Below are 13,649 nucleotides of genomic sequence, written 5' to 3'. Positions count from 1 at the left end.
TTAATCAAAACCGACCAGAGAGAGCTGATAGGATAGAGCAGGCAGACATTTTGTTGTAGCCTGCCTGAGTTATTGGTTTCTCTTGTGGATCAGAAATTAGGGAGGGGGGTGTGGGGCTGGAGAATGGCTGTTCAGTGAGGAGGAGGTAATAATTTCTTTTTTATTATGAGATAAGGGACTGGATGGGGAAGGAGTCATGTCACCTTCACCAGTCATCATCTTCCTTCATCATCATCATAGTACATTCGATTGTTGGCTCTGATGGTGCAGAACTGTTAGAAGCCGTCAGAAGAATAGGGCATATTTCATACATATTTACCGAGTACTGTGAAGGAGTCGGCGTGCCAATGCCCATGGTGGATTGGAGCTAGACGTAAAACACCTCTACAGAATGTACCAGTGTGCCTCGGCTGGGGTCCCAGAAGCACAGGACCCCTGTTTGCCCTGGATAAGTGCCCTGAGTTGCCGTGGTGCAGGCTGGCATCCAGCACCATAACAACCAATGGTGCTCTAGGGCCACGATGCACATTCATTGCAATTTTTACTATACAGGATTTACACTCAGCCACTTTATTAGGTCCACCTTGCTAGTACCGAGTTGGACCCACTTTGGCCTTCAGAATGGCATTCATTCTTCATGGCATAGATCCAACAATGTGTTGGAAACATTCCTCAGAGATTTTGGTCCATGTTGACATGATAGCATCACACAGTTGGCTGCACATCCATGAACCGGTGATACGAGGCAGGATGGATCCATGCTTTCATGTTGTTTATGCCAAATTCTGACCCTACCATCTGAAGGTTGCATCTGAAATCAAGATCCATCAGACCAGGCAACGTTTTTCCATTCTTCTATTGTCCAATTTTGGTGATCCTGTGCGAATTGTAGCCTCCGTTTCCTGTTCTTAGCTGACAGGAGTGGCACCTGGTGTGGTCTTCCGCTGACAGGAGTGGCACCCCGTGTGGTCTTCTGCTGCTTTGGAGGTTTGGCATGGTGTGCGTTCAGAGATGGTATTCTGCACACCTTGGTTGTAACAAGTGGTTATTTGAGTTACTGTTGTGTTTCTATCATCATTAACCACTCTGCAAATTCTACTCTGACCTCTAACATCAACAAGGCATTTTCCTCCACACAACTGCCACTCACAAGATATTTTCTTTTTTTCGGACCATTCTCTGTAAACCCTAGAGATGGTTGTGCGTGAAAATCCCAGTAGATCAGCAGTTTTTTAAATACCCAGACCAGCCTGTCTGGCACCAACAACCCTGCCACGTTCAAAGTCACTTAAATCCCCTTTCCTCCCTATTCTGAGGCTCAGTTTGAACTTCAGCAAGTCGTCTTCACCACGTCTAGATGCTTAAATGCATTGAATTGCTGCCATGTGATTGGCTGATTAGCAATTTGTTTTACCAAGAAATTGAACAGGTGTGCCCAGGTGCGGACTGACAACTCATGGGGCCCCCGGGCAATAGGGGATCATGGGGCCCCCGTGTCCTTGCCCAAACTCAAAAAAAGCCTATGAAAAAGGTACCAGGGGCATCTCATGGGGCCCCCTACTGACCCCGGGTCCTCGGGCAGTGCCCGAGTTTCCAAATGGTCAGTCCGCCCCTGGGTGTGCCTGTTAAAGTGGCCGGTGAGTGCATACAGCACCGACAGTTTACACAGCGCTTTACAACATAAGGGCAGACAGTACAATTACAATACAGGAGGAATTGGAGGGCGCTACTCATTAGAGCTTACAATCTAAGAGGGAGGGTAAAGTGATACTGGGGGATGGGCTAATGGAGAGAATAAATGTACAGTTGTTAGGTGGAGGCAGGGTAGGCCTCTTTGAAGAGATGAATTTTTAGGGATCATCTAAAAGTGGACAGAATAGGAGATAGTTGGACAGATTAGGTTAGGGAGTTCCAGAGGATGGGAGAGGCGAGCATGGGGGTAAGTGACGAGCTAGAGAGCAAGGTGTCTTGGGAGGAATGAAGAGAATTATTTGATTGATATTTTAAGACCAGGTTAGTGATGTAGCTGTGGGAGAGTTGTGAATGGCTTTGTAAGTTGTTGTTAGCATCTTGAATTTAATTTGTTGGGTGAGCGGAAGCCAGTGGATGGATTGGCAGAAAGGGGCAGCAGACACTAAGCGGTTGGTAAGGTGGAGGAGCCTGGCAGCAACATTCATGATGGACTGAAGGGGGGATAGCCTATGTAACGGTAAGCCAATGAGGAGGGAGTTGTAGTAGTCGATGCGAGAGATGAGCAGAGAGTGAGTTAGAAGCTTTGTGGTGTCATTGGCTAGGAAGGGGCATATCTTGGAGATGTTGCAGAGGTCGAGGCGGCAAGCTTTGGACAGTGATTGGATTTGGAGCCGAAAGGATAGTTCAGAGTCCAGGATTACACCTAGCATCCTGGTATGCAGAGACGGGTTGATAGCCGAGTCATTGATCTTGACAGAGAAGCCAGATGAAGGGGTACATGGAAGAAGAAATATATTGAGCTCAGTTTTGGGTAGATTGAGTTTCAGGAAGTAGTGTGACATCCAGACACATATATCTGTTAGTAGATTAGTGATGCAATAGGGTTGGCAGCTGGCCTGTCAGGCACCAGGGCAGGCGACGTGTAGGACTGCACCAGCATTCAGGAGAGAATGGAAGTCCATCTCCTCCACACCTCTGCCACTTCCTGCCTTCTGGTGCTCTGCTGGAGCGAAATGGTAGGGCTCTGATGTAAAGAATGGATTGTGTAGTTGGGTGCTCTACGATAAGGGGATTGGTGGGCACTGTATTGCAGGGGACTGTATGGTCAGGGGGGCCTCTGATGTAATGAGAAAACCCTGGGAAGGGGGGCTGTCATGTATAGGGGGCATCTGATATATAGGGAGGTCTCTGTTGAGATGGGGAGACTTTGATGAGATGGGGGACTCTGATTTCATCAAGGTAGTTGTGTGCATTGTTCCAGGTTTCCCCTTGATAGAAGACCCTTTTCGGTTTGGAGAAGGCCCTTTTCTGTTTCAGCATAACTGTGCCACTATGCATGAAGCCAGCTCCATAAAGACAGGGTTTGATTTTAGACTAGGTTGCCTTGAGATTTTGCATACTTTTTAAAGGATGCTGCAATTGGAAATAGTTTGGGAAACACTGCCTTGAACCATCACAAAAGATATTAAGGCAACCAGGGTTGGAACTTTTCAGCACTCTGGAAAACTTCCTTATGCCAGTGCCTCCAGCAAATAGAAGAACTTGATATCTGGGCCAGCCATGGGTTCCCTATGACTAAACCAAGTACAGTCAAGAGGAAATTCTAGGTTCTCCCCAAGCAGAGAGAAGCTGAGAAGCTTCCATCTGGTAAGATACACTCTATGGTTGAAGGTATATGGGAAGCCATTAAAAAACAGCTCCAGGGGCACTGCAAAGGCTGGAAGTCACAGTGATTTACTGTTGGAGGCTGGGGGCACTATTGAGTGATGGAGGCTCTGCAGCAGGTGGGGGGCATTGCAGGGGGCTGAGGGGCATTATGGGAGGTTGGAGGGCACTGTGGTAGCTGAGGGCTCTCAGGGGTCCTGGTGACACTGTGGGAGGTTGGGGGCACTACAGTAGCTGTGAGGCACTGTGGTAGGTTAGGAGAGGTCTGGGAGAAGGTAGGCTATGGCCTGGTCATGGGTCAGGGCCTGGTGGTTGAGAACCACTGTTTAAAACTCATGTGCTTTTGGTTTGGAGAAGGCCCTTTTTCTGTTCCAGCATGACTGTGCCACTGTGCACAAAGCCAGCTCCACAAAGACATGTCTTGGTGTGGAGGAACTCAAGTGTCCCACAAAGAGTCCTGACCTTAACCCTACTAAACATCTTTGGGATTAATTGGAACACTGATTGCGAGCCAGGTCTTCTAATTTAACATCAGTATCTGAACTTACTATTTGTTGAATGGACACACTATCCATTAATACATTAGACTATTAAATATCATGGGAATCCTTCTCAGAAGAGTGGAGGCTGTCTGTTTTTCATTTATATAATAAAAAAATAAAACACAGTGGCGATCAAATACCGCCAAAAGAAAGCTCTATTTGTGTGAAAAAAAATGATATAACCTTCATTTGAGTACATCGTTGCATGACCGAGCAACTGCCAATTAAAATAGCATAGTGCTAAATAGTAAAAAAATGCCCTGGTCGTTTAGAGGGTAAAACCTTCCGGAGTTTAAGTGGTCAACTTGTAGCGCATAGGTATTTTTGAGCTTTAAATGCTCCAAAACTGTTGAACCTCAAAAAACCAAGCATATGTCCCTCGCTAACGGTTGACTAGAACAAAATGTAAGAAACATCGCTTTCTTTTCTTTTTGTTTCAGATACGCCTTTAATGTATGTAATAATTTTGTTGATTTATTACTTGGAAAGCAAAATTAGTGGGAACATTTGAAGGACACAAGGATCTGTACAAGATCACGATGATGGAGAACCGGCCGCCCCTCACATCACCAGGTAAGAGGAGACTTTCATTTCTTGTACTGAGGATTCACCTAGATCGGGTGTCTGCAACCCGCGGCTCCAGAGCCGCATGCGGCTCTTTTTCACCTTGGCTGCGGCTCCGGAGCACACTGCCCACCAGGTGACAGGCAATAGGGCAGCAATGGGCAAACTACGGCCCGGCGGACCTTTTAATCCGGCCCGCGGAGCTAGGCTCCTCTCACAGTCCGCCCTGAAGACCGGTGTAGCATGAAAATCTGTCTCCTATGAGGATCTGTCCCCCTCTACGTATCTGCGCATGTGCCGGAGATCGCCGATCGGCTGCTAATGCCTGAAACTGGCACATGCGCAGATACGTCGAGGGGGACAGATCCTCATAGGAGACAGATTTCCATGCTACACCGGAACGGCGCGGGAACACGGCGAGAGGAACGCGCGGAGCAAAGGTAAGTGAATTGACACAGGGGGGACTTGGGGACTTAATATGGGGGATGAATTAATATCGGGGATGAATTACTATAGGGGGGATGAATTACTATAGGGGGGATGAATTACTATGGGGGATGATGTACTATATGGGGGATGTATTTTCAGTTTTAAAAATGTGGCTCTCAAAATAAATTTCAATCGTGGTTTTGGCGAGATTTGGCTCAGTTGAAAAAAAAGGTTGCCCGCCACTGACCTAAGGCTATGATTGTGATTATGACGATACACTGTGGCCCTGATTAACCCTTTGCTTACTGGGCCCTTAAACCCCCTTCATGACCAGAGCGCTTTTTGCAATATATGCAGTGTCGGATTTGTTTTAAATGTTGCAATGGTTTTGCGGCTCCCAGTCTTTTTTTCCCTCTTGGAAACGGGTCCAAGTGGCTCTTTATGTCTTAAAGGTTGCAGACCCCTGACCTAGATACACACATCCTCTGATCTAAAGACATAGAAACAATGTATTCAGTCAGTGTGTGTGTTTCCTACAGATGGACACAGTAATGGAAACCCACCAGAGAGATATCCCCATCCTCTCTTTTCCCTGGACTCCACACAGGAACATCAGGAGATCCCTCAGGAGGATCAGCTAGATCGAATCGAGGTTTGTGGTTAAAACTATTATCTGTCTGTTACTTCATATTCCGGATGTTATTCCAGACTATCTGTATTGTCGTTTATCTAGAACGAGGGACTGATTGTTATAAAAGTTGAAGATGGAGATGAGATGTTTACAAGTGGTGATGAGCCATGTGAGGAGGAGGAGGAGATCCCTCCAGAGATCAGCACAGGTGAGGAATAAGCACCAAATCCAGAGAAGAGTCCCAGATTCTCCTTGTTCAGTCACTACAGCAATCTTTTCTCCCCCCTCCTCTGTCAGTAGACCATTATTAAAAGACAGCAAAGGGGGAATTGGTAAATCTTCCTGTACATGATAGTGGCCCAGGAAACTGGCACTACATTAACTAAGCCACAGCCACAGATATCTGCCTCCCACCCTGCACAAGCAGAGCCTGCAGTTAAGAGTCTTCCTCCTCCCACCCTGCACGAGCAACGAGCAGAGCCTACAGTTAACAGTCTTCCTTCTCCCACCCTTCACGAGCAGAGCCTGCAGTTAACAGTCTTCTTCCTCCCACCCAATCTCACTTAATCAGGGAGGCTGAGGGGAAGCAGGCAAAGGGATTAGGGCATGTGCTGTGTTTTTCACAAGCACAGCATACGAGGTGGTATCAAAAAGTTTCAAGACTAGTTTTGTAACATGCCAACAGTTGGCAGCACAAGCACAGTCATAGGGAGCACTGACCTTCATAAGTCGGTGCGCCGAAAGACCTCATCCTGGGTATATCAGGAGCTGTGCAATTGGTGCTCTTCTGACCACGTGTGTTACCATGTCTATTTCGTCATGGACGGCAAGTTAGAAGAAAGAGAATTTCTCGCTGGAAACAACATGATCTCACTTCTGCACCCACCTCACTCACTAGCTTTGGTTTCGCCTTCTTCCCGAAGATGAAGATCCAGCTCAAAGGTCGCTGCTTTCACAACATTGCAGAGATCCAGCGCGAATTGCAGAAGGTGTTTGACATGCTTTGAAAAGAAGACCTCCAGAACACATTCCAGAAGCAGCAGGAACACTGGGAGCGCTGTATTGCTGTATTTTGAAGGTGATAGTTTGTAAACGTAAATAAATAAAGTACTTTCTTGTAAACAGAGCTAGTCTCCAAACTTCTGGATACCACCTCGTACAACATGATTATGCTGTGAGTAAGGCCACAGCGGCTGAAACGCGTCAGTTTGTATTACTGGATGTACTTGTTTAAATAAAGATTTTCAATGTTTGAGTCCACAGAGTTGTCGGCTTATATCTATTTACAGCATAGAACTCGGAACCGATCGCTGCTAGTTAACAAAGGGGTTCACTCCCCTTTTGTTAATTAAGAGCAAGATCCGCTCCATTTTCTCAGCTTAGAAGAGTGGTGTAGGCATAAAGCCTGTACTGCTGTTTGTTAATTCTCCCAAATTTGCCGAGTATCGGGAGCGATCAAACTCTATTACACTTCCACGCTTCTCAGTAAGAAGCTTTTCTTTGTTTTCAGAACCCGAAAAATTTAGAACTCCACAGAGTAATGTTAAACCCGACCAGCAAGAAATAAAACGCGTGAAGGTTAAAGAGGAGGAAATTCCTGTAGAGATCAGCACTGGTGAGGAGCAGACTAATACAGAATTGTATTTATTGTCTGTGTTCAAACAACAATACTCATTAAATATGGGTGCATCCTATAGGAGGATACAGTAAGAGAAATACACCTGAGAGAAATCCCCATCCTGTGCATTCTCGGAATTCCATACAGGAACATCAGAAGATCCTTCAGAAAGATCAGGTAGATGGCGTTTACTGTGTGTCATCAAATTCTTGTGTCCAAGAAATTTGACAATCGTTCTTATATTTTGTAGGAGAAACATCTTAGCAAATGTAGAACAGAAGACATGGATGAAATTGGGACAAATGTGGGGGGTGATAAAGTGCACGAGGAGGAGGACGTTCCTCCAGAGATCAGCACAGGTGAGTAGTAAACACTGAATCTAGAAAAGAGTTTCAATTTTCCCTTGTTCTTCACCTTTCTCCTCTGTCAGTAGACAATAATTGGTAAACAGTATGGGGGGGAGAGGAATGGAGAAGACCCTGAGCTTACCTACCAAATGGGTGCAAGCCTCTTTGGTAATTAGGAGCGATCTGCTCCGATCTCTGCGCTGCTTCAAAGCATACCCCTTGCTCACCAAAAGGGGTCTAATTGGTTTGTTAATATGGCGCATGAAACTCACACCATTATAGAGGTATAGGAAGCCTTGTGGATTCCATGGTATATAACCAGTGGGGGAACCGGGAGTTATCAAGCTCCCTTAGACTCTCCACCTCAACTGCTATTATTGTGTGTTACCAAAGATAAAATGTGACCAGTCCCCCCCCCCCCCTCCATGCACACTCTCTGGGATCTCTCATATATCTCAGTATAGGGGGCTTCAATATATTTTTATCCATAGACCCTGAAGACAGCAGAGCCACTAAAAAAGACATCAAAGCTAACAAGAAGGAAGAAGCACATGTGAAGATTAAAGAGATCGGCATAGGTGGGTTGTATATTAGGTGACGTCAAGACGATGTTGACTTCTGCCAAGTGCATGGATAGTGTTTCTCCAGAATGATCTCTCTTCTCTTTGGGTCTTAAGTCTTCAAAGGGGCATGTTTATAACATTGGTTGGTCATCCTCATCTATTTTACCTTTTCCAAACATAATTGTCTTTTCCAGTGATTTGGCCCTCTCATAACATGTCCAGTCTAAGACAGCTTCAGCCTAGTGATCTGGGCTTCTAGTCAAAAGTTGGATTTGATTTGTTGAGGGCAGGGCCGGTGCTAGGCTATTTTGTGCCATAGGCAAGGCCATCTACTTGCACCTGTAGTTCTGCTTCACCCCTCCTCTTTCCCATCAGATTTTCCACCCTAGCACAGATCCTCTCTCCCAAATCCCCCCTCCTAGCATAAATTTCCCCCATCCCGCTTCCTAGCAAAAATCCACCTAAATCCCTCCTCCTAGCACAACTCCCTCCAAATGACCCTCCCCAGTACAAATCCCTCCTCCTAGCACAACTCCCTCCAAATGACCCTTCCCAGCACAAATCCTTCCTCCCCACCCAAATCCCTCCTCCTAGCACAACTCCCTCCAAATGACCTTTCCCAACACAAATCCTTCCTCCCCACCCAAATCCCTCCCCCTAGCACAACCCCTCCCAATTCCTCCTCTTAGCACAATTTTCCCCCCAATGTCTCCACCTAACACAACCCCCCCCCCATCCCCATCTCTTAGCATAAATCCCCCCCCTCTCTTAGTATAGGTTCCTCACCAATCCCCCTCTACTAGCAACCCCCCCCCCCAATCCTCCCTCTTAGCACAACCCCCTCCATCCCCTCTTCTAGCTTAAGTTCCCCCCAATCTCCCCTCCAAACACAACAACCACCCATATCTCTTCTAACACAAATCATACCCCCTCCTAGCACATGCAACCCCCCATCCCCTTTCCTAGCTCAAATCCATCCCCCCTCTTAAACAAACCCCCCCCAAATTCAACCTCCTAACACAAATTCCCCCTGAATATATCAAATTTGTGTTGTCTCTGGCCACTAGACCCCAAAAAAATTGCTGAAAAGTGAATATTAGACTGTTCAAAAAAACAGCAGTGTTTGTATTCTTCTTTACAAACTCAAACATTCAGTATATAAACTGAAAAATGTTTGAAGATTTTGCTTTCCTTTGAATCACTTAATTAATATTTAGTTGTATAAGCACTGTTTCTGAGAACTGCTGTACATCTGTGTTGCATGGAGTCAACCAACTTCTGGCACCTATGAACAGGTATTCCAGCCCAGGATGATTGGACTACATTCCACAGTTCTTCTCTATTTCTTGGTTTTGCCTCAGAAACTGCATTTTTGATGTCACCCCACAAGTTTTCTATTGGATTAAGATCCGGGGATTGGGCTGGCCACTCCATAACGTCAATCTTGTTGGTCTGGAACCAAGATGTTGCACATTTACTGGTGTGTTTGGGGTCGTTGTCTTGTTGGAACACCCATTTCAAGGGCATTTCCTCTTCAGCATAAGGCAGCATGACCTCTTCAAGTATTCTGATGTATTCAAACTGATCCATGATCCCTGGTATGCGATAAATAGGCCCAACACCGTAGTATGAGAAACATCCCCATATCATGATGCTTGCGCAACCATGCTTCACTGTCTTCACAGTGTACTGTGGCTTGAATTCAGTGTTTGGGGGTCGTCTGACAAACTGTCTCCGGCCACTAGACCCAAAAAGAACAATCTTACTTTCATCAGTCCACAAAATGTTGCGCCATTTCTCTTTAGGCCAGTCAATGTGCTCTTTGGCAAATTGTAACCTCTTCAGCACGTCTTTTTTTCAACAGTGGGACTTTGCGGGGGCTTCTTGCAGATAGCTTGGCTTCACATAGGCGTCTTCTAATTGTAACAGTACTCACAGGTAATATATATAAATAATAGTGCAGCGCTAATAAGAAGTCACAAGACCACGTGACGTAACGCGTAGGTACGCCGATACGCAGCTTCCGGTTTTTGAAGTGACGCACTTTTGGTACAGGATGCCATCTTGAAAACTCCCAGGAAGTACTACATGAATGCAGTTTACCCATGCAGGGGAGAGGAAGAGGCTGTATTGTAATGTGAGTAACTTCTTTTCATAAGTAAATGAACTGCAAGCTTGATTTACTACACTATGGAGGATCTCTTTCTTTGCTCACTAATATGTGAGTGAGACTTCACAGAAAATCTGCTTAGAGGACCTTAAAGGTCACAGAGGAGAAAGTTTGGAGGAGGCATAATAGGAGAACTACTTGGGAAGGAGATTTACCAGACGGGATTGTTGAGGATCCAGGGTGATCCTGAAGGCTTTCTGGCCCTTAGGGGTCGCAGAAAGGAGGGGAGGAGGCACTGCAGCTGGAGTGGAAAAGTGTGTTGGCACTTACACGATTGAGCACCAATTGCACATTGCATGTGTATGTCCTATCACTTATTCAAATACTGGACTTATATATTTATGTGTTCATTTATGAGATTTGAAGTGGCACTATCACATGATATATGTCTTTTATTTTAATATTGTTGAGTTATTTGCTGGCACGTGTGTAGCGCACGAAGATGAATTTGTCACTTTTAAGATATGTCATATTTTTTACATTTCATTTTTTATGCTTTCAGTCACTATTCACATGTAGGTGTGTTTGGCTTGTTTAGCCCATGAATTATAATTTATGGTGATTTAGTTTATTAGCGCTGCACTATTATTTATATATATTTTCTGCACTGTTTGGGTATCAGTTTGAGTGTAAGCAGCTGATAGGTAGGGTTTGGGGTCCATTACAGCGCAGGAGGGATTCTATCATCAAACCATTGTTTAGTACTCACAGGTAACTTTAGACCTTCTTTGATCTTCCTGGAGCTGATTGTTGGCTGAGTCCTTGCCATTTTGGCTATTCTTCTATCCATTTGAATGGTAGTTTTTCACTTTCTTCCACGTCTTTCAGGTTTTGGTTGCCATTTTAAAGCATTTGCGATCATTTTAGCTGAGCAGCCTATCATTTTCTGCACTTCTTTATATGTTTTCCCCTCTCCAATCAACTTTTTAATCAAGGTACGCTGTTCTTCTGAACAATGTTTGGAACGACCCATTTTCCTCAGAATTTATGAGAGAAATGCACTGTAACCAGCATGTACAACATTTGCTGCCTTCCTTCCTTAAATAAGGGCACCAATAGAACTCCACACTGCTATTATTTTGAACATGCCCCTTTCAATTAGTGATTCAATTACACAGAATCAGCAGCATGCATGTCATGACTGTTGGGTCTGTTGGATTTCTACTACTCTACTACACCTGCTAGTAAATTATTTGGCATGTAGAAATATCATTTCTACCAAAAACAGTGATTGATCAGGTTAGTGATGTCTGACTGCTATTATTTTGAACACAAGTGTGTGTGTGTATATATACAGTATATATATGTATATATATATATATATATATATATATACACACACACACGCGCGCATTTTAAAATATATTGAATATGGCCAAAATTGTAGTATTTCAAATATATTTTTCTTCCATGTGGGCAAACCTGTTTTAATATTTTCTCCAGAGTCCTGCTTTATCCATCCTATGTATCTTAATTTCCCATTTCTTCCAGATGGGCGATATAGAAATTACAACATGGAAGACCACCCTGATATCTCTCCAGATGATGAAACAGAAGATGACATCCCATCCAATGATCCCACCACCCCAATGCTCCATCCTGTATTTCGCCGTTCGGATCAGTCCATTGATCGTGGGTTCAGTTTCTACTGTCATCGTGGGTCACTTCAGCCACCAGACCCCATCTCACCCCAAAGAGGGCACGTAGGGGAGAAGCCACATCACTGTTCGGAATGCGGTAAATGCTTCAGCTTGAGATCCGGTCTTCTCGAACACCAGAGAACTCACAGAGGAATGAAGCCGTATTTATGTTCCGAATGCGGAAAAACATTTGCAAAAAGATCGCATCTCACAACACATCAAAGAATTCACTCTGGGGAGAAGCCATTTTCCTGTTCCGAATGCGGTAAATGTTTTCCCGTTAAATCATATCTCATCAGACACGAAAAAGTTCATACCGGGGAAAACCCTTATACGTGCTCGGAGTGTGGGAAGAGTTTTTTTCAGAAACAGCATCTGCTTTCACACCAGAGGACTCACTTGGCCGAGAAGCCATTTTCATGTACGGAGTGCGGGAAAGGTTTTTTCCAGAGGGACCATCTTGTATCTCATCAGATAAGTCACACAGGGGGGAAGCCTTTTTCATGTACAGAGTGCGGGAAATGTTTCTCTCAGAGGGACCATCTTGTCTTGCATCAGATGAGTCATACGGGAAAGAAGCCATTTTCATGTTCGGAATGTGGGAAATGTTTTACCTGGAGACCCAACCTCATCGTACATCAGAGGACTCACACCGGGGTTAAGCCATATTCCTGTTCTAATTGTGGGAAGTGTTTTTCCCAGAGCAAAAGTCTTGCCTACCATCAGATGACTCATACGGGGGAGAAACCATATTCGTGTTCGGAGTGTGAGAAGTGTTTCTCTTTTAAACATCTGCTCATTAAACACTATAGGGCTCACACAGGAGAGAAGCCTTTTTCATGTTTGGAGTGTGGAAAGTGTTTCTTCGAGAGGAAACGTCTTATCTCCCATCAGAGAACTCACACCGGGGAGAAGCCATATTCGTGTCCAGAATGTGGGCATTGCTTTTCTTCGAAACACTCGCTCACGGTCCACCATAGAGATCACACGGGAGAGAAGCCGTTTTCCTGTTCGGAATGTGGGAAATGCTTTACCACAAGATCAACTCTCGCTAAACACCTGGCGGGCCACACGGGGACTAAGCCGTTTTTCTGCTCCATGTGCGGGAAATGTTTTTCTCGGAAATCCTCGCTCGTCACACACGAAAGACTTCACACGGGCGAAAAGCCTTATTCCTGCTCTGCATGTGGGAAATGTTTCACGGATAGATCAAATCTTACTTCCCATCAAAAAATTCACACCGGTGACTTACCATACTCTTGTACAGATTGTGGGAAAGGTTTCAAAAGAAAGTCGGACTTGGCTTCGCATAGTAGTCGAATCCACAAGAGGGAACATCTTAGCTAACGACCAGGGCCGTCTTATTAGTCTCATGGGTCCCTGGGAAAAGTAACGCCCTGGGGCTCCTACCGGCCTGCCTCAATGTACACGCCTACCCTCAAGAATTCAAGAATACATAGTTGAAAGAATGAAACATATATTTATTAGGACTTTCAATAAAATTGTTTTTAAGCAATAAGAAAACATTCCATAAATGAAAAAACTAATCAACACAAATGGCACAGCATGGGGGGTTAGGAGGGCACAATCCTGGGATTAGGAGGGCACAATACTAGGATTAGGAAGGCACAGTACAGGTGGGGTCAGGAGGGCACAATCCTGGGATCAGGAGGGCACAGTATGGGGGGCGGGGGCAGAAGGGCACAGCACAGGGGGAGTCAGGAGGGCACAATACTGGGATCAGGAGGGCACAGTACAGGGGGAATCAGGAGGGCACAATACTGGGAT

The 13,649-nt window shown here is 45.2% G+C and overlaps 1 protein-coding gene across 3 annotated transcripts; it reads left to right on the top strand.

Annotated features, from left to right (window-relative positions):
- The first annotated feature begins 85 nt into the window (after positions 1-85).
- LOC149466303 (uncharacterized) lies at positions 86-13,385 on the top strand. 3 transcript variants are annotated; one of them, XM_089672906.1, is made up of 9 exons: positions 86-145; positions 4,340-4,472; positions 5,432-5,544; positions 5,626-5,731; positions 7,034-7,138; positions 7,221-7,318; positions 7,392-7,500; positions 7,980-8,066; positions 11,713-13,385. In XM_089672906.1, exons 2-9 carry the CDS (start codon positions 4,439-4,441, stop codon positions 13,206-13,208), a joined length of 2,148 nt encoding a protein of 715 aa, XP_089529032.1. In that variant the 5' UTR covers positions 86-145; positions 4,340-4,438; the 3' UTR covers positions 13,209-13,385. The 3 variants fall into 3 exon arrangements, with proteins under 3 accessions (XP_089529032.1, XP_089529033.1, XP_089529034.1); XM_089672907.1 differs by lacking the exon at positions 7,980-8,066; XM_089672908.1 differs by lacking the exons at positions 86-145; positions 4,340-4,472; positions 7,034-7,138; positions 7,221-7,318 and having other exon boundaries at positions 5,433-5,544.
- The last annotated feature ends 264 nt before the right edge of the window (positions 13,386-13,649 follow it).

The sequence above is a fragment of the Staurois parvus genome, unplaced genomic scaffold (assembly GCF_062004578.1).
Source record: "Staurois parvus isolate SC_StPar_1 unplaced genomic scaffold, SC_StPar_1.0 ptg000132l, whole genome shotgun sequence".
NCBI lineage: Eukaryota > Metazoa > Chordata > Amphibia > Anura > Ranidae > Staurois > Staurois parvus.
The sequence above is the reverse complement of the archived record's forward strand: the minus strand, read 5'-3'. Positions and strand labels throughout refer to the sequence as shown.